The 23,800-nt window shown below is 42.5% G+C and overlaps 1 protein-coding gene across 1 annotated transcript in view; it reads right to left on the reverse strand.

Annotated features, from left to right (window-relative positions):
- Nucleotides 1-3,248: 3,248 nt before the first annotated feature.
- OLFML2A (olfactomedin like 2A) overlaps nucleotides 3,249-23,800 on the reverse strand; it is a 294,077-nt gene continuing 273,525 nt past the window's right edge. Inside the window, exon 8 of the mRNA XM_078641829.1 lies at nucleotides 3,249-11,370. Coding sequence (XP_078497955.1) covers nucleotides 10,769-11,370 — 602 coding nt within the window. The 3' untranslated portion in view covers nucleotides 3,249-10,768. The remainder of the gene's footprint in view (nucleotides 11,371-23,800) is intronic.

Raw genomic sequence — 23,800 nt, forward strand, 5'->3', positions numbered from 1 at the left:
TATATTATAATAATACTATCCTATATATTCTTAAATGAGTATGTGATTTCTTATCGGAACAGTGTGCGACCTCAAAGCACTAAAACAGAACGTTCCCAAATTCTACAAAATACAAATTTGAAAAATTATAATGCATACATTTCTATCTAATATGAAGTCATTTGTGTTTAACTGTTTTTTACTTGTTCTTCTGACCTCAGATAATGTAGTGCGGGAGTATTTGATGTAGCACTTCTTTTCTACTTTATCTAAAAGTAACTGATGGCCTCTTATATTATCAAGAATATGGGGCAACATTTCTACAAACTATAGCAGAAAAAAGGAGGGTGTCCCCAAGCTTAACTGATATTTTATGAAATTCCCTTTTTATTTGTCACCCCTTTGATATATACATCGTCAGTTTCCGAAGAAAGTTTATTTGTAATTGCTAAATAAAAAATATTTCAAACCTAGACAGAAATTTTTGCTGTTCAATCACACCTCCCCGTCAGAAAAGTAAACACTACATAATAAGTAAATAGTGCTCCTGGGAAGTATCCCACCCGCAAACTTGATAAAAAAAAACGCAAGACACTCTGTTATGTTTCCGCTGTGATTTGTACACCCCACGGCAATGTTATAAATGGCCCTTAAAATATATAAAAAACTATTTTGACCTTCACAATCCCTGTCCACCACCTTGTAACCACTGTACAGAGTTAATAGTGTTCCTACCCTCCCCTCTACTACTTTGTTTTCCCGTACTCCTTTGGAAGTGCATCACAAAATGGCTGACAAAAGTGAACCGTTCCCACCCAATAAAATGTCTATGTTGTTACACAGAGGAGGAGGGAATGGCTGCCACACTTCCACTTTTAATGCCTCACAGCCAATGAACATTAATCTTCGGAAAGTCCCGCTTGGAACTCGTTACCCAATGAAATGTCCCTAATACTCCCCGGAGAGGGAAGGAATGGCTGCCAACACTTCTACTTCCAATAGTTCGCAACCAACCAACATGAAGCTCTGGAAGCTCCTCCTTAGAACACGTTAGCCAATCAGATGTCCCTCCTACTCCGCGGAGGATAAGTCAATGGCAGGAAACACTTCTACTTTCGATGGTTCGCACCCAATGAACATTAAGCTTGTTGTTGGAACAACTCGGCCAATTAAACGTTAATTTTGTTCTGCGCACACATACAGAACAAGCCCTCCCACATATTAATACATTTCATGTAACAAAGTGACTCTATCCGTAACAAAAGTGAACACTGTATAATAAATAAACATTATTCCACATTATATTAAAGAAAGGCCGCAATACGGCACATTGTTGTTTTCCCGATATATTTTCCACAGCCTACTGAACCCCTCTCCCAACATAAGTGAAGCCCCGGGATGCAGGGGCCCGGGCGAGCCAGCGCTATTGTTTTTTTAACAAATACCCTCAGGACCTAGCCCACCCAGGGGTCTCATTAAAATAAAATGCGGGAACCCACGACCCCTGTGCTAATTGCACCGTTTTTTAGTTTTTTTTAATTCAATGTTTTATTTGGCCCTGGGGGTCCTTCTGGGACCCCTGAGCAGGCCTAGGTGGTCGGGTGTTTCTACCCTGACCCCTTCTCTTGTTTTATATCTTTGTTTCTCAGTTTTCTGGTGACTCGGTAGACTGCCAACACTTTCTGGTTTGGGGTGTTGGCAGCCAATCACAGTGAAGCTCGTGCTTGGGACTAAGGCTCCGCCCAGATATTTTTTCTTCCAGTTTTCTCAGCAAATACCCAACGGATTTACACCATTTTAAAATAAAGTCGCTTTCTGATCCAAGCACTACCTTTCTGCCAAATCTGGGGTAATTCCGTTCAGTAGTTTCGGCTGTAGCCTTGCACAAATTTTCCTAAGGGAAAATTATTTTTTGACTTATTTTTTGAATTTCTCAAAACTACTGAACGGATTTACACCATTTAAAAAAAATGTCTATTTCTAAGCCAAGCTCTATCTTTTTGCCAAATTTGGGGTCATTCCGTTCAGCAGTTCGGGCTGTAGCTCGTCGCAAAATTTCTTACGGAAATTAACATGGAGAAAACGAGTTTTGGGACCCCCTTTTTTCTCAGCCCCCACTTAACGAATCACCCCCAAACTTTCAGGATAGGAGCTGACCTAGATAGGCTTTTTTTGGGAGAATTTCAGGAAGATTTGTCAAACGACGCCAAAGTTATTAGCAAATCAAAAAAAGGTTTTCCTATGGAAACTAGGTTCTAACTATAACTACCTACTGGCGATAAAAAATAAAAAAAAAAGGGGAAGGGTACACATAAATAGGAATACATGTATATTCCTATCTATCCTATCTACGTGTACCCTTACCCCAATTAGTTGATTTATTTATCCTTAAATGTCTGTTTATCAATCCAAAATATTTCTAACTAATTTTAAATTATTTACAAAATGTTCTTCAGTAAAAGCTAGCAAATCACACATTCAAAATTGTATTGCCAAATTGCAAAATAAATAAATGTTTATTTTAAGCGAAATTTCGTTCTTGTGCCTTAGAGTCCAATGATTAATTTGGCCTAGGCTATTATGGGAAAATATTATTTGTATGTATGTATGTGTATGTGTGTGTCTTGTAAAGCGCACTGCTGCCCTGAGGCGTCATGGCGCTGTAGACCGCTGGGGAACCTGTCCTGGCTATCCCTGTGAGATGGTCCCTACTGGGTATCTCCAAGGTGAAACCAGGCGTCCCCGGCGAATGTGGGGGGCCGTTGTAGAGATGAGGCAAGCTAATGCCCAGAGTTGCCGAGTGTGATCCCTGGTTAGAGTAGGCACCGAGGCGAGAATTATCGAGTCCGCTGACCCTGGTCCACGACCCTGCCGCGTCGGGAAATGAACCCTGGTCCCGGGCCGTTCTTTGCTTCCGGGTCTGCCGCCTCTAACCAGTGAGCCACACCACTCGACTTGTAAAGTTAAGCATTCCAAAAACTTGTGTTCTTGTGACATGAATGAATGAATGAATGTGCAACTTTTAAAGCACAAACTTAGCCAAAGGGCATCAAGGCGCTGAGAGCAGATAATCAATAATAACATCAATAATAACATGCAAAGCAGGGTTGTAAGCAATTGTTATTGTTGTCGAATCAGTGTTCCAGTTCTGTCTGCCTGTCTGTCTGCATCCTGTTCTCTTCTTGAAATGTTCATTGTGTTGGGCTGAATTAATACTCATAGCAGTTTGAAATGCGGTCCTTTTAAGACATAAAAAACACAATGCCCACTTTAGTTTAGAAAAGTCTTTCCCTTTATTGAAAGGATTTTGTTACACACTGAAAAACTGCACAATTTTCATAATATTTTACATGTGATGAACAAAAACGTGCTTGCATTTTCAATATCTTGCGTTTAAAAAAGGCCTCACTCCAGATCTGACCTGCCTCGTGTGGCATTTTATTGAACTGGTTGTTGCAGGTGTATGAAGGAATGTGTGTACTATAAACATGTGTTACGTGTCAAAGCATTTACCTGGTCTATCTTTGTGGCAGTGTAACCAGGAACGTATCTACCGATAGTGCAGCATGTGCAGTGACACCAGGGCCCAAAGCCCCCAGAGGCCCGTGGTAAATGTTGTCTTTTAATACCTCGACAGCAGTAAAATGGGACACCTGGTCCAAGGCATCATTGCTAAGCTACTAAGCGTAACGGAATGTTTATTCACCTGGTCTCACTTTCCAGCAGTGTAACGGAATGTTTATTCCATAAAGGTGTATCACATTGCTCTGCATTCATCTGGTCTATCTTCGTGGCAGTGTAACAGAACGTTTCTTCCATAAAGTTGTATCACGTGACACTGTATTCACCTGGTGTGCCTTTGCAGCGGTATAACGGAATGTTTATTCCATAAAGGTGTATCAGGTCGCACACCATTCACCTGGTCTGTCTGTGCAGCAGTGCAACATAATGTTTCTTCCATAAGGTGTATCACGTGACACTGTATTTGCCTGGTCTACCTTTGCAGCAGTGTAACGGAATGTTTATTCCATAAAGGTGTATCACGTTGCACCACATTCACCTGGTCTACATTTACAGCGGTGTAACAGAATGTTTCTTCCATAAAGGTGTATCACGTTGCACCACATTCACCTGGTCTACCTTTACAGCGGTGTAACGGAATGTTTCTTCCATAAAGGTGTATCACGTTGCACCACATTCACCTGGTCTGTCTTTGCAGCAGTGTAACGGAATGTTTCTTCCATAAAGATGTATCACGTGACACTGTATTCACCATGAGTGCATTTGCAGCATTATAACGGAATGCACCACATTCACCTGGTCTGTCTTTGCAGCAGTGCAATGGAATGTTTCTTCCATAAAGATGTATCACGTGACACTGTATTCACCATGAGTGCATTTGCAGCATTATAACGGAATGCACCACATTCACCTGGTCTGTCTTTGCAGCAGTGCAATGGAATGTTTACTCATTATAGTGTATCAACTGACATTGTATTCAACTTCTCTTCAAGGCATCATGACGGAATGTTTATTCCATCTAGGTGTATGACGTAGCATTGCACTGAAAACGTCTTTGATGAGCCATGATGGAATGTTTATTGCACAAATCTGCATGACTCTGTTTAGATATAGGAGTGCTGCATGTACATTTTTAGTTTAACATAGAGTGACCGACTTCCCAGTACAGTGACAACGTAAATGCAACACATGCCTGGAATGTGTCAATGGTGCTACACAAGCTACAAACCTCTGTTGCAGTACCTTGTTGTGTGACCTCTGTGAAAAGTTGCAACTGGACTTTAGACTGCTTCCTCTAGGTTTTAATATCCAGAAATGGACCATCAATTCTGCAAGCCCATGCCTTATCCTGGCAAAAGTCGACACAGTTATGATGGAAAGTCCTGGGTGGCCGGGAAGACCCTGCTTAAACATGCACCCCATGATCTTTCTAAATGATTTCATATTAATATTACTTTTAAAGAAAACTCAGAAGTTATTTAGAAGATCTTTTTATAGTATATTTCTTGTCAGCTGTATCAGTCAGTTGCTCCAGACACATCTGGCATTCACTAGTGCTGACCGCCTGTAAGATGTCCCAATAGCGGTTTCCGTGATATAGGTAAAACATTTCTTTTATTTCATGTCTAAATCGAAACCAGAACAGATGTTATAAAAATGTCTTGGAAGTCAAGAATTAGCAACATGTAATCGCTGTCACCTAGCTTCAGTGTGGTTACTCCTTGACATAGTGAGGGAGTGCAGGGGTGAGGAGATTGAACCCTACAGTAAGGATTACAACCTGCAGGTGCATGTAGTGTCCAACCATCAGATCAGTAGGGAAACCCTGACTCGAGTAGTAAGAGTTTGGATCTTCTTCTGAAAACCACAATTCAATTTCAAAACAGCAAGTTCCTATTGGATGTTAATGTCACCACATGGAGATCAGTTCAGGCTGATCTAACCGTGTTGAACTTCCACTCCCTGGCAACCTTGATGTACAGATGTGCCTAGGAGGTGAAGTGGAAATCAAAGCTTGCACTTGTATATTATATGTAATAATAATGACGACTCTAAGTCGGATTTTTGGCCTGAGGATAGCATGTAGAACTTAGATAAATGAAGGTCATATGGTGTTCTCAATGTACTGAGATGTTATTAAGGAGAACACAAGATAAATGTTGAGACACTGGCTGACAAAACTTCACCTACACTGGTGACGTGTTTTTGCTTAAAGCCGGTTGTTCTCCTCAAACGACCACAGTGCAATGCTACTAATTGTGCATTTAATTTTATTGTTATTTATTCCACAAGAACCTGTGGGGTGCGCCATGAAGCTTAACATTTTTTGTTATGCCCGTCACCTCATTGCAAAGAGAGTACAATTTAGAACATTTTTAAGTTTCATGCATGAGTGGTTTTCAGCAGATTTGTTAGGAAGTTAGGAGTTTTGTCTCTCCTTAAATCAGATTAAATGTTCAGATTTGTTCCAGTCCTTATAACCAATGTAGACCTTAGAGGAGGTTAGTATGAGTAGGACATCAGCCATGTGATCCAGACAAAAAGGGGTGAGTGTGTTTATGTTCAGGTTTGTAGTACACCTGTAGTTGTAGAACTGATCTGACATACAACAATTTATCAAAAATGTGCCTTAAAAGAGCAGCTCTGTTATCAGAGCACCAAAGGTTTTTACCACCCAGCTGCTAAGAAAAAGATATGTTGTGCTGCTGTGGACAACTTTTAGTCTGAATATGTCACAAATAGGAAGTTTCAAGATACCACATTGAAGGGTATACTTAATGTGTTGACACATGTTTCTATGTACACACATAACTCCTAATTTAGGAGTGACATTGCCTCTCTGTCAGTCATCTTTGACAGTTGCACATAAAGGTGAATAGAACACAAACACAATGGTAAGTAGAAGAACCATTGTATCAACAAGACAGTAAGAGCCAGTGTGTCTCTTATGGCAGTCATCACTAAATCATTTTACACCAGGTTTACCTATCATTTCATCTCAACAATAAGAAGACATGTCCCTGGTGCCATATATAGACATCATCTGGAACATTAATAAGGAAATGGTGAAATATAACTATATTGTTTAGTGATTCTGAGACACAGGTTGGATTCAGATGTCCTGGACAGAGGTATAGATTAATTGTTCTATTGTACAATGTAATATTACATGTTTTACACTCTGTCAGTTAGTTACATTGGCTAAGTCGATAATGGAACAATTCATTATGCTTCTTGCCAGTGCACCTTCTGCAAGATGTCTATGTAAAGTTAGTGGTATTCTTTATCCCTGTCATCCCCAGGTTATACCATTTGTAAGATACTGTATATACAAACATATTAACATTATGTTACCTATAAACATTATGTAAGATGCCTTACAAGCTATTTACAATCAAAGACATCCATCAAATTTTACAATGTTGCACATGCACTCTAGGGAAAGACAAACATACAGTACATTTACATTGACTTCATGATGGCAGACTCTATGCATGGTGTCACGCTCTCAAAAAGCAAGTCATACATGTATGGCTAAGAGCGGATAACAGTACGAACTTTAAACATCCTTTGGCTTGAAGTGAATGTTCAGCAAATTGTTGACATTTTCCATGCTCGTAAACAAAGTGGCCACAAAATAGCGGATGTTATGACCACTTCCTAAGCTATATTATATAGAATGCTTAGATCGATTTAGTACATACACTTGAGGGAGTCTAGCTTTGCCTGCAAATGAGAAGGAGCTGTTTCATGTCTCAGTGTTTGTTTCTGCATATAAGTGTTATTGTTTAATTATCTCTAACGGTTTCTAATCTACATACAACATTTGCCACAAATGGTAATGGAATACATATGTACTTCGATAACGAGGTCTGGAAAAGCTTTTGTAAAGCAAACATATGTGAGTGCTGTCTTTGCAAAGAAAACATATTTGAGGGCTGATAACTATCCAAAATTGTGGTTGTTAGAGATTTGATATAAATTTGATTTAAATTTGGTGATTGAAGTAAAACACAAATCGTGAACAGTTAAGACAATTTTAACATAATCTATTGCTGCCCATATTTCCTCACAGTGTCTGATATGTTGGTATCTCTTTTCATTATTTGATCAGAATTTGAAAGCTCAAGGAATGTGATGGTATCCTTCAGACCATATAATTAACTGCTCATAGCCATCTTAATGCATGCCCTGTCCACTATCATAAAGGAAGAAAAGCGATTACATAATTTTCTTCAATGAATAAAGAAAGAAAACTTTTCTTTTTAAAATAATTCCAATGTAGCATTACATTGAGAAACTGAGGCCAGTCCCAAGCAACACTATACGATTGCCTGAAATTTGACTAAAGCCGTTCAATAGACAGCAATTTCATTTCAACGCTACATTGTGGCATTGAAAAGAAGCCTCCTCTGCTATCTAGGGCAGCCACTTCTTTTTAAAAAGACACGTTATCAACCACTTCTTGGTGCTATGGGAATGATATCGTTTACTCACTTGTCCGGGAACACTCTTAGCTGTGTATAACATTCATCGCTGAGCCTTCAGGGTACAATTTAAACATGCAAGTATGTTCCTCTCAATCTCAACTTTCATTGATCTTTCTTGAGGTTCCTCATATTGTTTGATACACACTTAGTGAGAACTATATCTTATATCTCTAGGGGTTTGAGTATCTTACTTAGTGTATAAAGGTATTGGACAGTGTTTTTTTAGTAATATCTTCTCATCTCATACACAGTGGCGGCCCGCACAGGTAAGAGCGGTTGGGCGAGGCAGGGTGGGTGGAAGTCAACAGATGACGGGATAGGTAAAAAAACGTATTAAACCACTTACCTTGCACTCACCGCATCGCCGACTCTGCGCTGCAGCGAGCACAAGGTAAGTGATTTTTTCTATTTATGTATTTAATTTTACCTATCCCATTGTCTGTCGACTTTCAACCCCCACCCAACTTACCGCTCTTACCTGTGCCGGCCGCCACTGCTCATACAGCAAATGTGTAGACATGAAACCGTCGGATCACGCTCGTGGAATGATCTCCTAGACATAGTTTGAGGCATTTAACTATAGTTCCTTCAAAAAAGTATTTTTTAATTATCTACAGAAATATTTAAATAATGCCTTCAATGATATTCCAGATGAAGACCCACACACAGCCTTTTTATTGCTCTTCCCAACATCGAACTTCCAAATCGGATGATACATACCATTAGGGAATATTTATTCTGCCAGCTCCCTAAAGTTTGCTATTTAGAAAATATACCAACTTGGCTGGCAATATTTTGCCACATGATCTTTGCAGTTGGTGACTTTTTCAAAGTTAATTTGAGGGCAGAAAAGCACCTCAACTATTGATGGAATCACTAGCTTCCCATGCCAGCATTACTGCAACCATGAACCTTTGCTGAAAGGATGTAAGTCATATTAACTGCACCAAGGTTATGTTTAGTTGAGTCTATCTAGTGTTAACACTTTGGTGATAGTGTTGAAAAGTATCTATAAAAGAAGCCTCTATTTTCCTTTCCAAGAGTTCTTATTATACTTTCTGCTTTTTCTTTTTTCAAGTTCAACAATGTTTGCATGAAACTGGAGTGTTTGAAAAGAAAGCACAGTGTGACAGACTGATCCAAACCTGTAAAGTATATAGTGATATACCTGAGAGCAGTGAGAGAAACCCCATAAAGGTCTAATTATTTCATGGGTGAGCATCATAAGGGAGAGTTCATATTTGCATGATAGTCACACAAGATAAATCTCAGTACAGTTTATGTAAATAAAAGTTAGTTACCTAGTTAGTGACGATCCTAAAATGTTTACTTGACCTAATGGACACGCTTCTCCTTATGTGTCCAAGTCGTATGTCTCCTCCCGATGAAGGCTAATTCTTAACCAAAATGCATAGAGGAAATGAAACATAAGCATAAGAACTAAATACTGTTGAAATACTTGGTGAGATTTGCAAAAGAATTGCTCATGTAATGTAAATTATGTGTACAACAAAGATACATTAAACTGAATCAAATACATAAGGAGAATCATGTATGCTCATTAATCAACACCCATAAGGATTAAATATTGAACCAAAGAAATTAATTTACAAATAAGGATTGCATACACTGCTGTGCTCAGGGTAACACAGTGCTTCGGTTTGCACTGTCAGATTACTTGGACTGTATGTACGCGGACTTTGTGCAGGTGTGCTCACACGTTGAGTACGGTCAACCTGCCTAAATCATTCTCCTGAAGTAAATAATGGGCCTTTGTGGAGATTAAATATCCTAAAAGTGTGGCAAGGATCTGGAACCCTGGAAGCTATGTTGAACACTCTTACCTTAATACTATTGTTAAATATATGGAAAATTTAAATTCATTCTCTGATTGGAGACAATACAAGTTGGGGGGTTAGCTGATGCAACTCAAGAAATGAGTTTACATTTTGACCTGCACCAACTGAAGTGTGATGTGTCCTTTTAACATGGTCCCTTCTGCAGCCAACACATGTACAACTCCTCTCGGGTAGTGAATGCATACACAGAAATCACGTTTGGTGAAAATGTGGCTTCGTATAAATCAAAACACACTAATATTCCTACGTCTTCTGGTTAAAATTAATTTCACGCTGTTGCTATCCGACATCACAGACCATCAGTATATATGCCAGCCCATCATCTGTTTAACAGTAGTATTGCCCAATTGTGGCATTGTTTGCGGGAGGGAATAGGGAATGGTGATGAAAATGCCATAATATGTTTTAACATTGCAGAAAACAGTTTGTAAAGGCAGAGATGTTAACCATACAGCCAAAACTAAGAGTTCCTCTTCTGGTATTTATCTGATTGGAAGAGACATGAAAGTGGACAAAGTAATCCTTCACTTCAGGGTACTGGGGAATGTTCTCCAAGCTGAATTTGCAGACTTGAATGGCCATTTTCCAACTAGATTCTGTTTTTGGGAGTTGTGACAGGGGAAGCAAAAATGGCCTAGGAGAGAAAGCCAAGACAGTGGAGGTTGCAAGCTCATGCTTTAAGCTTGGTTAACTGTATGCCCAGACGCTTTTTGTCACCAGCCGTTCTGTTCTTTTGTTTCTTTAACAATGAAATAAATTGGGCACCTCCACAATTTTCCACATCAAGCATGTTTCCACTTGCTATAGACCCAAGGACACCAGTGGAATACTTTGTTGGTTCTCACCGTGTTTGGTGTTGGACTAAAAGTGCTTGTTCATGTAGGGCCCGCCCCATAGTTACACACTTGAGAGGTACGATCAGGCGACAAAGTTAATTTTGTACGTCAGCTGGTGTCCATTATCCCAGGCGTACAGTACCTTCTCCTTGGGATTGTAATCGATCTGGGTGGTGAAAGAATACTCATTGGTGAAGGGGAGTTTGGGATCTGCCTCGGTGTCTGTGTGAGTGTCAAAGGCGTACGAGATCTGCCCTTCCTGTTGGTTGTAGACGTCAACTGCATAGAGGATCCCGCAGATGATGAAACAGTTCCCATATGAGTTACGCTTGAGGCCGGTCCTCCAAGTGGTCTCCTTCTTCACAGAGAGATCATTGGGATCGAGTTTGCTGATGACGATGACTTCGTTCTGAGAGTAGTCGTAGTCCATGGAGGGATATATCACCCACAGCCCGCTTTCGTCCACGGCAAAGTCGATGTCCGAGTGACCTCTCCACTTCCAGGGCGTTGTGTCTTCATAGACGACGTCATGTAGGAGAGACCAGGCGGACACAAACCTTTGCTTGAGGTCATATTTGATGATGTTCTTGGTGAAAGCTCTGTTATAGAAAAACGCGCCTTGGTACACCACATGGCCGGTCCCAATCCAGTTGTAAGGGACCTTATACAAATTGCTCCAGCGTCCTGCAAAACACAAAGGAAGCATCTTTTTAATGAACAACATTTTGTCCAATAAAAATACATTATCTATATTTCTTTTAAATTATGTTTGATCGTCAAAGGTTAGGCAACACAGTGTTATTGATGTCTCGGTTCACGAAATGGTAGAAAGATTTTGTGTTAAGACTCAAACAAAAGACTCGAGGAAGGGGAAGCAGCTTAAATACTATGGGGAATAAAACTGTGTCTGTGCTGAGCAAGAACTAGCCTCCAAGAAGGTTTTCCGGGAGAATGATGAGAATTTAAATAAAAAACACCACAACACTAATGAACTAGGAATCTCCTGTCAGGCCCAGTCCAAACTACAAATTAAGACTAACCTCAAAGCTGAGAAATGTTTTACAGCATTACAAAGACATGTAGGAACGTGAAATTAAATACTTATTATTCACTGGGCCACTGCAGAAGTGTTTCCGTGACAATGATTACTTCTATTTTTTATTTTAGATTTGTAAAATACTCACACACCCAATGCCCCTAAACAATAGGAGCAAAGAATAGAGAATGTAACAATTATATATATATATTGAGTATTTTTTGGAAGGCACAATGGTTTGCAACTGGGCGGATATCGGGAAGAAGAAAGTTCCAATGTTTAGGATCAAGTATGCATAGCCCGCAGGCTTAGGTTAGCCACATGCACATTTCAGAGCAGGATGTTGAAACTCTCAGGGAAATTATTATTTTTATGGGTATGAATTTGTACTGAAGAAAGGACAAAAGGTGATAAAAAGCATGGTGAGGAAGGCATTGCGCTTTAAAAAGATGCGTTGAACAATAGGAATCCTGCAGCAGTGCCTGTGGTCTTCCAAAATATGATCAGATTTTCTTAGACCACATAATAAGTCAATAAAATGCAGGCATTACTATGAGCGTGTACAGATCATACCGAAAATAAGCATTTGCAAAGTCAATTAGTCTCACCTTCAAAGGAAATTAGGAAGCTACGGGATGTGCCAATATTTGGTTCCATTGGCAAAAACAAGCAAAAACGGTATTACATTTTGGCTATTGTGTTATGATGCATGTGCCACCGAAAGCACTGGCAGGACATCTTGGAATGTTTTTACTATTCAAAGATGGTCGTTGGTGCATTGGGAAGCACATGCATGCATGGGTGGCCATCTTGGAATGGTTTTGTAAACAAAAGAAAGCATTTCAAGATAACCAGCAATGTGTCGTGATAGACCTGCTGCAATTTCATATTTTTTTTAAGTTCCAGAGCAAAGCGCTACTTCCCTTGGTTAGACCGTGTCTGAGTTCAGCTTCACAGTGATGAGTGGCGAGAGATTGGAGGTGCTTGCCCAGCGATGCTAGCATCTATAAGTGCTCTGACTTTATATACATAAAGTGGGACTTATCAATAGTAAGCAGCCAGCCGCTGAAAAATAGGAATATTTTAGGATTGTGTTCTGATATGTGGATCTGGTCACCAAACATTATGAAAGGTGGTCAAGCACAACATATCTGATGTTTTTGGTGCTGTGAGCAGTTTACCTCGTGGTTCTACCAGTCCAAGCTCAACTTCTGCCGGTGAATGTTTATTGTAAATCTGTATCATGAGTTGGGATGTTTCAGCCCAACTCACAGTGGGAGGGCTATGCCTGAGTGTGGATTACTGCACGCAAAACACCACTCAGGCACAGTCTGAAAAATCAACTAGCTTGTGTCCTAATGATGGAGCTAAGCAATACTGGGACTGGTAGAGCAGGTTCAACTCTTTGCTCTAAGGAGGTCCATCCCAGCCCTGATCTTTAAGAGGCAAGTATAAAAATGTGTGCCAGTGGGCAGTGAAAGGATCGTTTGCCGCACAGAGGCTGAAGACAAAGTCATAACACCATCAGGGGAGGTGTCATAGTTCCATTTCACGTTGTCTGGCTCAGGGATCTCACACAAACTCCTCAAAACATTTTTTAAATATAGAGCGGCACTAAATAGCTAACAGAGGGATCTGTCACTCAACTATCACATAACCTATTGGAGACCCTTTTCTTTTTAATGTTTTCGTGAATTTTGCTGAAAACTTGAATCTCTTCTCTGTCACCGTCTCACTTTGTGGTATCTCATTTGTACATTTAGCATCACTCTTCCTTTGTTTCATTTTCCATCTCTCACATTTGGCAAGTTATTGTGTGCTACTAGCATCTACATCAACTTCCCTTTACCCAGTTGATCCATATTTTAAATTCTGTCTTCGAGTCCAGCACTCAGAAATCTACCGGGGCCACATTGCTGATGTCACCTGGGCCACATTGCTGATGTCACCTGGGCCACATTGCTGATGTCACCTGGGCCACATTGCTGATGTCACCTGGCGTTCAATACACGCCATGCTGTATATAATGTTATAGTGCCAGCCCACAGGGTGTATCATTCAACTGAGTAAAGATTATTTCGTAAAAAGGAAAAGAGGGGAGACTCACAGCACAGCTAGAATGGGATGACCAACTAGTTTACAACAGAGATGTAAATATTTAAAAGAAGCAAAAGGGATTGAACACTGCCCCTCGCGAAACAAGAGAGAGAATGCATTCATTGAAAACATTAAAGACATTTTTCTGACAAGCAAGCTGAAGAAATTGTTCTTACGTTAGGCCTGATTAATAAAGGCCACAAAAATCCAAACTTTTCTCCCCTAGGTCTCCTACTGAAGCTGGAACAAATTTCCACTTTGTAGGGGATTATTTAAAAAAATCCCAGATGTCTACCTCGAAATCTGTGCCATTTTGACTCACCACCACAAGATTAGAATTTACACCTGGTAGAAAATCCTGCTTGAGTAAATCATGCGGACAAGCGTATTTGTAGTTTTCTTTTTTTCCTTTCCAGAAAGTAGATATTTTTTCCACCTGGAAAACCCTTTCAATAGACCCATGAATACGGGGGCAAACCCATGTTTTCCACCAGAAAGACGAGTTTGTGCCTTTAACAAGAGTAAATATGCTTTGCTTCCAGGTTGGAAACTGCCTGCAAAGGACCTGTGCTTACCCAGAAACCTCTGAGTATGTGGGTGCACAGCATCCCACAGACTGCCCCTCCAAGGAGCGCCCCACTGCCGCCGCCCTACTGAACCTACAAATGTTCAAATGCAGGAACCCCACCAATGCAGTTGGCACGCCTCCTGTTTCTGTAAACGGGGATGCAGAATTTATCCTTGCAATTATTTTTATACACTCTGCAAAAACCTTAGTAAGCCAGGGCCTTAGTGCTGGCAAGAGGGACACTGAAGCAGAAGGAAAGGTGCTGAGCAGGCGAAAGCGGATCCTCGGGCCAGAAGAGCCTCCCTTGGGCAAGAACTGGGAATCTTGGCCTCCAGTGGGGCTGGCTGCTTTTTAAAAGGCCGGCCTGCCCTTTTATGTCGGAAAAACATGCTGACTGTATTAAAATGCATGTGATCTCAGTTCATAATCCACAGGCAAACAGCATTAATTCTGCAGGGGGCGACAGGACCTTTATAAACACATGCTCACAGTGGGGAGAAGGCGAGGCCGGCGGCAGGTGTCTCCTGGAAAACAAACAACAGGCTCTTGGCGCAGGCAGAGCAATGTGTGGTCCTCGGCACCGGGGACTTTAGCAGCTCAGGATCTTCTTTCACTCTTAATCATGTTTATTTACCACTTTGTGCGCCCACATTCCTTGCACTCTGCTTTGGAATCGCATTTCTACAACAACGTGAGCCTCTTTCTGTGGGAAGAAGGTGTATCTTGGATTCCATCACGCCAGGTCGACGAGATGTTGTCCAGTGGCTCAATTGTTGTCTTGGGAACCAGAAGAATGGAGCCTTAATCCTGGCCTCGCCACTTAACTGCATTGTGTGATTCTGGGCAAGTCATGTAATCTACTAGTGAGTTAGTTTCCGTGTCTGCTAGTGATGGAACAAGCCTTTCAGTCAGTGCTATACGGAAAGTCTAGACATTACGGGCCCGATTCACAGAACTAATCTGAGACAAAATGCTAAATTTACTACTTTTGGTATTCACAGAAGGCATTAGGGCCCAGGTGCATCAAGGTAAAATCTGCTCGCAAAGGGGCAGATTCTCAGAATCTTCCCCTTTGCGACCGGTATTTTTGCATTTGGGATGCATCATCCCAAATGCAAAAATCGCAAATTAAGAATTCGCTAAATTGTGATTACTTGCAATTAAGGAATCTCAAATTGAGATTCCTTAAATGCAATGCATCAAAGTTAAAAAAATTCGTGATTTAGGAGTAGGAAATTACCATGAAGTTCAACTTCATGGTAGTTTGGAAAAACTTGGAAAAATGCACTTTTGTGCATTTTTCAAAGTTTCAAGTTGCGCACACACATGCCCTTAGGGCATGTGTGTGCGCAACATATGTGCATAGATCAATATCAGGGGGTGCAACAGAGTGTCCTTTGGACACCCCTTGCACCCTTGAAACTGCATTCTCAATTTGCGATTCGCTAATTGCGATTTGCAAATTGAGAATGTCTTCCCATTCATTCCTATGGGCCTCTAGGCCCATAGGAATGAATGGGGAGGTATTACTTAATTGCGACTCGTAATTTGCGAGTCGCAATCAAGGAATTTTAAGAAATCGCTATTTTTGGAGCGAGTTCTTCTTGCATGGCATTTTGCTATTCCTTATTAGCGATTCCTTATTTATCGCTAATAAGGAATCGCAAAATGGATGCTTGATGCATCTGGGGGTTAGTAATAGTTAAGTTAGGGTTTTGTCTTAAATTAGGACTTTGTCTTAAATTAAACTTAAGTTAAACTTAAGTTTGTCTTAAGTTTTTGTTTTAAGACAAAATCCTAATTTAAGAAAAAATCCTAATTTAAGACAAAATCCTAACTTTACTACAACTTATCGGTGAATTCCAAAAGTAGTAAATTTAGGATTTTGTCTCAGTTAGTTCTGTGAATCGGTCCCTACATGTCGAGCTTGAGACCTTAAAGGCTCCCACTTAGCATCAAATGATGAGCCCATGCTCCAGCATGGACAACACATAGTTATAGATGAAATCCCTAAATTAATCTCAGCTACTTGTAATCACTGTGGTCTGCATTCCAGTGCCTCAGTTGCAGCTCATCTGTGCATTACAGCCAAGGACCAAGCATTTACAAACCAGCCTGGGCCCGCCATGTATGACAAGCTCTTGCCCATGTGTGTCATCTCCTCACACACCATGTCCCTATCTCCTCGCACCCGCCGCCCATGGACCCTAAGCTTCAAGGAGTCTATTTTCTAGCAGTCCCAAACGGCTCACACCCCCGGTGTGCCACACATGCCCACACTCTTGCTGTGCCCCATGCGCCACATGCTGCTAGTCAGGGGGTCCCAAACTCCTCGGATTGTTTGTTTATGTTCTACAAATACTTCAACACATTATAAGAAAATTGTTTATTGTCCAGAGAAAATGGTCTGCTCTGCGCATAGTGTAAGAAACCTGCTCTATTTACTCAGAATGAGAACCCTACTCTCAACACAGTTTGAGAAACCTGCTCTCCGCACAGTGTGAGAAACGTTCCCTATATACACAGTGTGAGAAACCTGCTCTCTGCACAGTATGAGAAACCTTCTCCCTGCACAGTGTGAGAAACCTTCTCTCTGCACATTGTGAGAAACCTGCTCTGGGTGCAGTATGAGAACCCTGCTCTCTATGCAGTGTGAAAAACCTGCTCTCACTAAGTGTGAAAAACCGGCTCTGTAAACAGTGTGAGAAACCTGCTGTCTACACAGTGTGAGAAACATGCTCTCTGCACAGTGTGAGAAACCTGCTCTCTGCACAGTGTGAAAAATCTGCTCTGGATGCAATGTGAGAAACCAGCTCTCCACTCAGTGTGAGAAACCTTTTCTATGTACGCAGTGTGAGAAACCGGTTCTGTAAACAGTGTGAGAAACCTGCTCTCTACGCAGTGTGAGAAACCTGCTCTCTATGCAGTGTGAGAAACCTGCTCTCTGCACAGTGTGAGAAACCTTCTCTCTACACACTGTGAGAAATCTGCTCTGAATGCAGTGTGAGAAACCTGTTCTCTATGCAGTGTGAGAAACCTGCTCCATGCACAGTGTGAGAAACCTGTTCTCTAAGCAGTGTATGAAACCTTCACTCTGCACAGTGTGACAAACCTTCTATATATATATATGCAGTGTGAGAAACTGGCTCTGTAAACAGTGTGAGAAACCTGTGGTCTACACAGAGTGAGAAACCTGTTCTCTGCACATTGAGAGAAATCTGCTTTGGATGCAGTGTGAGAAACCTGCGCTCTACACAGAGTGAAAAACCTGCTCTCTGAACAGTGTGAGAAACCTGCTCTGGATGCAGTGTGAGAAACCTGCCCTCAGCATAGTGTGAGAAATCTGAAACGAATGAGGTGTGAGAAACCTGCTCTGTTCACAGCATAAGAACCTGCTCTCTACATAGTGTGAGAACGCTCCCTCTCTACACAGAGTGAAAAACGTGCTCAATATGCAGTGTGAGAAACCTGCTCAATATGCAGTGTGAGAAACCTGCTCTCTATGCAGTGTGAGAAACCTGCTCTGTACGCAGTGTGGGAAAACTGCTCTGTATGCATTGTGAGAAACCTGCTCAATAGGCAGTGTGAGAAACCTGCTCAATGTGCAGTGTAAGAAACCTGCTCAATGTGCAGTGTGAGAAACCTGCTCAATATGCAGTATGAGAAACCTGTTCAATAGGCAGTGTGAGAAACCTGCTCTTTTTGCAGTGTGAGAAACCTGCTCTGTAAGCAGTGTGGTAAATCTGCTCTGTACACAGTGTGAGAAACCTGCTCTGTATGAAGTGTGAGAAACATGCTCCCTACTCAGTGTGAGAAACATCCTCTCTACTCAGTGTGAGAAATATCCTCTCTACTCAGTGTGAGAAACATCCTCTCTACTCAGTGTGAGAAACCTGTTCACTTCGCAGTGTGAGAAAATTGCTCTCTATGCAGTGCGATAAGCCTGCTCTGTACATAGTGAGATAAGCCAGCTCTGTAACCGGTGTGAAAAACCTGCTCAATATGCAGTGTGGGAAACCTGCTCAATATGCAGTGTGAGAACCCTGCTCAATATGCAGTGTGGGAAACCTGCTCAATATGCAGTGTGAGAAACCTGCTCAATATGCAGTGTGAGAAACCTGCTCAATATGCAGTGTGGGAAACCTGCTCAATATGCAGTATGAGAAACCTGCTCAATATGCAGTGTGGGAAACCTGCTCAATATGCAGTGTGGAAAACCTGCTCAATATGCAGTATGAGAAACCTGCTCAATATGCAGTGTGAGAAACCTGCTCAATATGCAGTGTGAGAAACCTGTTCAATATGCAGTGTGGGAAACCTGCTCAATATGCAGTGTGGGAAACCTGCTCAATATGCAGTGTGGGAAACCTGCTCAATATGCAGTGTGGGAAACCTGCTCAATTTGCGGTGTGAGAAACCTGCTCAATATGCAGTGTGAGAAACCTGCTCAATATGCGGTGAGGGAAACCTGCTCAATATGCAGTGTGAGAAACCTGTTCAATAGGCAGTGTGAGAAACCTGCTCTCTTTGCAGTGTGAGAAACCTGCTCTGTAAGCAGTGTGGTAAATCTGCTCTGTACACAATGTGAGAAACCTGCTCTGTATGAAGTGTGAGAAACATGCTCCCTACTCAGTGTGAGAAACATCCTCTCTACTCAGTGTGAGAAACATCCTCTCTACTCAGTGTGAGAAACATCCTCTCTACTCAGTGTGAGAAACCTGTTCACTTCGCAGTGTGAGAAAATTGCTCTCTATGCAGTGCGATAAGCCTGCTCTGTACATAGTGAGATAAACCAGCTCTGTAACCGGTGTGAAAAACCTGCTCAATTTGCAGTGTGGGAAACCTGCTCAATATGCAGTGTGAGAAACCTGCTCAATATGAAGTGTGAGAAACCTACTCAATATGCAGTGTGAGAAACCTGCTCAATATGCAGTGTAGGAAACCTGCTCAATATGCAGTGTGAGAAACCTGCTCAATATGCAGTGTGAGAAAAGTGCTCAATATGCAGTGTGAGAAACCTGCTCAATATGCAGTGTGGGAAACCTGCTCAATATTCAGTGTGGGAAACCTGCTCAATATGCAGTGTGGGAAACCTGCTCAATATGCGGTGTGGGAAATCTGCTCAATTTGCGGTGTGAGAAACCTGCTCAATATGCAGTGTGAGAAACCTGCTCAATATGCAGTGTGAGAAACCTGCTCAATATGCAGTGTGGGAAACCTGTTCACTTTGCAGTGTGAGAAAATTGCTCTCTAGGCAGTGTGATAAACCTGCTCTGCACACGGTGTGAGAAACCTGCTCTGTACGCAGATGTGCGGAGTGAGAAGCCTGCTCTCTGCGCAGTGTGACGCAGTGTGAGAAACCGGTACTCTACATAGTATAAGAAACCTGCGTGTAAAGACTCTTTTGGAGGCCTAGAGCGGCATCTCTATTCGGCACTGAAAAGACTTTGGGAAGCCTGCCCGATAAACCCGCTTTGTACACAGGGTGAGAATTCTGCTCTGTACACAGGGTGAGAATTCTGCTCTGTACATAGGGTGAGAATTCTGCTCTATACACAGGGTGAGAATTCTGCTCTGTACATAGGGTGAGAATTCTGCTGTGTACTCCGGGTGAGAATTCTGCTCTGTACATAGGGTGAGAACACTGCTGTGTACACAGGGTGAGATTCTGCTCTGTACATAGGGTGAGAATTCTGCTCTGTACACAGGGTGAGAATTCTGCTCTGTACACAGGGTGAGAATTCTGCTCTGTACACAGGGTGAGAATTCTGCTCTGTACACAGGGTGAGAATTCTGCTCTGTACATAGGGTGAGAATGCTGCTCTGTACACAGGGTGAGAATTCGCTCTCTACATAGGGTGAGAATTCTGCTGTGTACTCCGGGTGAGAATTCTGCTCTGTACACAGGGTGAGAATACTGCTGTGTACACAGGGTGAGATTCTGCTCTCTACATAGGGTGAGAATTCTGCTCTGTACACAGGGTGAGAATTCTGCTCTGTACACAGGGTGAGAATTCTGCTCTGTACACAGGGTGAGAATTCTGCTCTGTACATAGGGTGAGAATTCTGCTCTGTACATAGGGTGAGAATGCTGCTCTGTACACAGGGTGAGAATTCGCTCTCTACATAGGGTGAGAATTCTGCTGTGTATTCCGGGTGAGAATTCTGCTCTGTACATAGGGTGAGAATACTGCTGTGTACACAGGGTGAGATTCTGCTCTGTACACAGGGTGAGATTCTGCTCTGTACACAGGGTGAGAATCTTGGTGTGTACATAGGGTGAGATTCTGCTCTGTACACAGGGTGAGAATTCTGCTCTGTACACAGAGTGAGAATTCTGCTCTGTACATAGGGTGAGAATTCTGCTCTGTACACAGGGTGAGAATTCTGCTGTGTGAATAGGGTGAGAATTCTGCCGTGTACACCGGGTGAGATTTCAGCTCCGTACATAGGGTGAGAATCCTGCTGTTTACACAGGGTGAGATTCTGCTGTGTACATGGGGTGAGAATTCTGCTGTGTACATGGGGTGAGAATTCTGCTCTGTACATAGGGTGAGAATTCTGCTCTGTACACAGGGTGAGAATTCTGCTCTGTACACAGGGTGAGAATTCTGCTCTGTACACAGGGTGAGAATTCTGCTCTGTACATAGGGTGAGAATTCTGCTCTGTACATAGGGTGAGAATGCTGCTCTGTACACAGGGTGAGAATTCGCTCTCTACATAGGGTGAGAATTCTGCTGTGTATTCCGGGTGAGAATTCTGCTCTGTACATAGGGTGAGAATACTGCTGTGTACACAGGGTGAGATTCTGCTCTGTACACAGGGTGAGATTCTGCTCTGTACACAGGGTGAGAATCTTGCTGTGTACATAGGGTGAGATTCTGCTCTGTACACAGGGTGAGAATTCTGCTCTGTACACAGAGTGAGAATTCTGCTCTGTACATAGGGTGAGAATTCTGCTCTGTACACAGTGTGAGAATTCTGCTGTGTGAATAGGGTGAGAATTCTGCCGTGTACACCGGGTGAGATTTCAGCTCCGTACATAGGGTGAGAATCCTGCTGTGTACACAGGGTGAGATTCTGCTGTGTACATGGGGTGAGAATTCTGCTGTGTACATGGGGTGAGAATTCTGCTGTGTACACAGGGTGAGAATTCTGCTGTGTACAAAGGGTGAGAATTCTGCTCTGTACAAAGGGTGAGAATTCTGCTGTGTACACAGGGTGAGATTCTGCTCTGTACACAGGGTGAGATTCTTGCTGTGTACACAGGCGGAGATTCGGCTCTGTACACAGGGTGAGAATTCTGCTCTGTACATAGGATGAGAATTCTGCTCTGTACACAGGGTGAGAATTCTGCTCTGTGCATAGGGTGAGAATTCTGCTGAGTACTCCGGGTGAGAATTCTGCTCTGTACATAGGATGAGAATACTGCTGTGTACACAGGGTGAGATTCTGCTCTGTACATAGGGTGAGAATTCTGCTCTGTACACAGGGTGAGAATTCTGCTCTGTACACAGGGTGAAAATTCTGCTCTGTACACAGGGTGAGAATTCTGCTCTGTACACAGGGTGAGAATTCTGCTCTGTACAAAGGGTGAGAATTATGCTGTGTACACAGGGTGAGAATTCTGCTCTGTACAAAGGGTGAGAATTCTGCTGTGTACACAGGGTGAGATTCTGCTCTGTACACAGGGTGAGAATATTGCAGTGTACACAGGCTGAGATGCTGCTCTGTACACAAAGTGAGAATTCGGCTCTGTACACAGGGTGAGAATTCTGCTCTGTACATAGGATGAGAATTCTGCTCTGTACACAGGGTGAGAATTCTGCTCTGTGCATAGGGTGAGAATTCTGCTGTGTACTCCGGGTGAGAATTCTGCTCTGTACATAGGGTGAGAATACTGCTGTTTACACAGGGTGAGATTCTGCTCTGTACATAGGGTGAGAATTCTGCTCTGTACACAGGGTGAGAATTCTGCTCTGTACACAGGGTGAACATTCTGCTCTGTACACAGGGTGAGAATTCTGCTCTGTACACAGGGTGAGAATTCTGCTCTGTACACAGGGTGAGAATTCTGCTCTGTACATAGGGTGAGAATTCTGCTGTGTACTCCGGGTGAGAATTCTGCTCTGTACATAGGGCGAGAATACTGCTGTGTACACAGGGTGAGATTCTGCTCTGTACATAGGGTGAGATTTCTGCTCTGTACACAGGGGGAGAATTCTGCTGTGTACACAGGGTGAGTTTCTGCTCTGTACACAGGGTGAGACTCTTGCTGTGAACACAGGGTGAGATTCTGCTCTGTACACAGGGTGAGAATTCTGCTCTGTACACAGGGTGAGAATTCTGCTCTGTACATAAGGTGAGTATTCTGCTCTGTACACAGGGTGTAAATCCTGCTGTGTACACAGGGTGAGATTCTGCTCTGTACACAGGGTGAGAATCTTGCTGTGTACACAGGGTGAGATTCTGCTCTGTACACAGGGTGAGAATTCTGCTCTGTACACAGGGTCAGAATTCTGCTGTGTACACCGGGTGAGATTTCTGCTCCGTACATAGGGTGAGCATCCTGCTGTGTACACAGTAGGAGATTCTGCTGTGTACATGGGGTGAGAATTCTGCTGTGTACACGGGGTGAGAATTCTGCTCTGTACAAAGGGTGAGAATTATACTGTGTACACAGGGTGAGAATTCTGCTCTGTACAAAGGGTGAGAATTCTGCTGTGTACACAGGGTGAGATTCTGCTCTGTACACAGGGTGAGATTATTGCTGTGTACACAGGCTGAGATTCTGCTCTGTACACAGGGTGAGAATTCAGCTCTGTACACAGGGTGAGAATTCTGCTCTGTGCATAGGGTGAGAATTCTGTTCTGTACACAGGGTGAGAATTCTGCTCTGTACACAGGGTGAGAATTCTGCTGTGTACACAGGGTGAGATTCTGCTCTGTACACAGGGTGAGATTCTTGCTGTGTACACAGGGTGAGAATTCTGCTCTGTGCATAGGGTGAGAATTCTGCTGCGTACTCCGGGTGAGAATTCTGCTCTGTACATAGGGTGAGAATACTGCTGTGTACACAGGGTGAGATTCTGCTCTGTACATTGGGTGAGAATTCTGCTCTGTACACAGGGTGAGAATTCTGCTCTGTACATAGGGTGAGAATTCTGCTCTGTAAACAGGGTGAGAATTCTGCTCTGTACATAGGGTGAGAATTCTGCTCTGTACACATGGTGGGAATTCTGCTCTGTACTCCGGGTGAGAGTTCTGCTGTGTACTCCGGGTGAGAATTCTGCTCTGTACATAGGGTGAGAATACTGCTGTGTACACAGGGTGAGATTCTACTCTGTACATAGGGTGAGAATTCTGCTCTGTACACAGGGTGAGAATTCTGCTGTGTACACAGGGTGAGATT

This window comes from Lissotriton helveticus, chromosome 5_1, assembly GCF_964261635.1.
Source record: "Lissotriton helveticus chromosome 5_1, aLisHel1.1, whole genome shotgun sequence".
Taxonomy (NCBI): domain Eukaryota; kingdom Metazoa; phylum Chordata; class Amphibia; order Caudata; family Salamandridae; genus Lissotriton; species Lissotriton helveticus.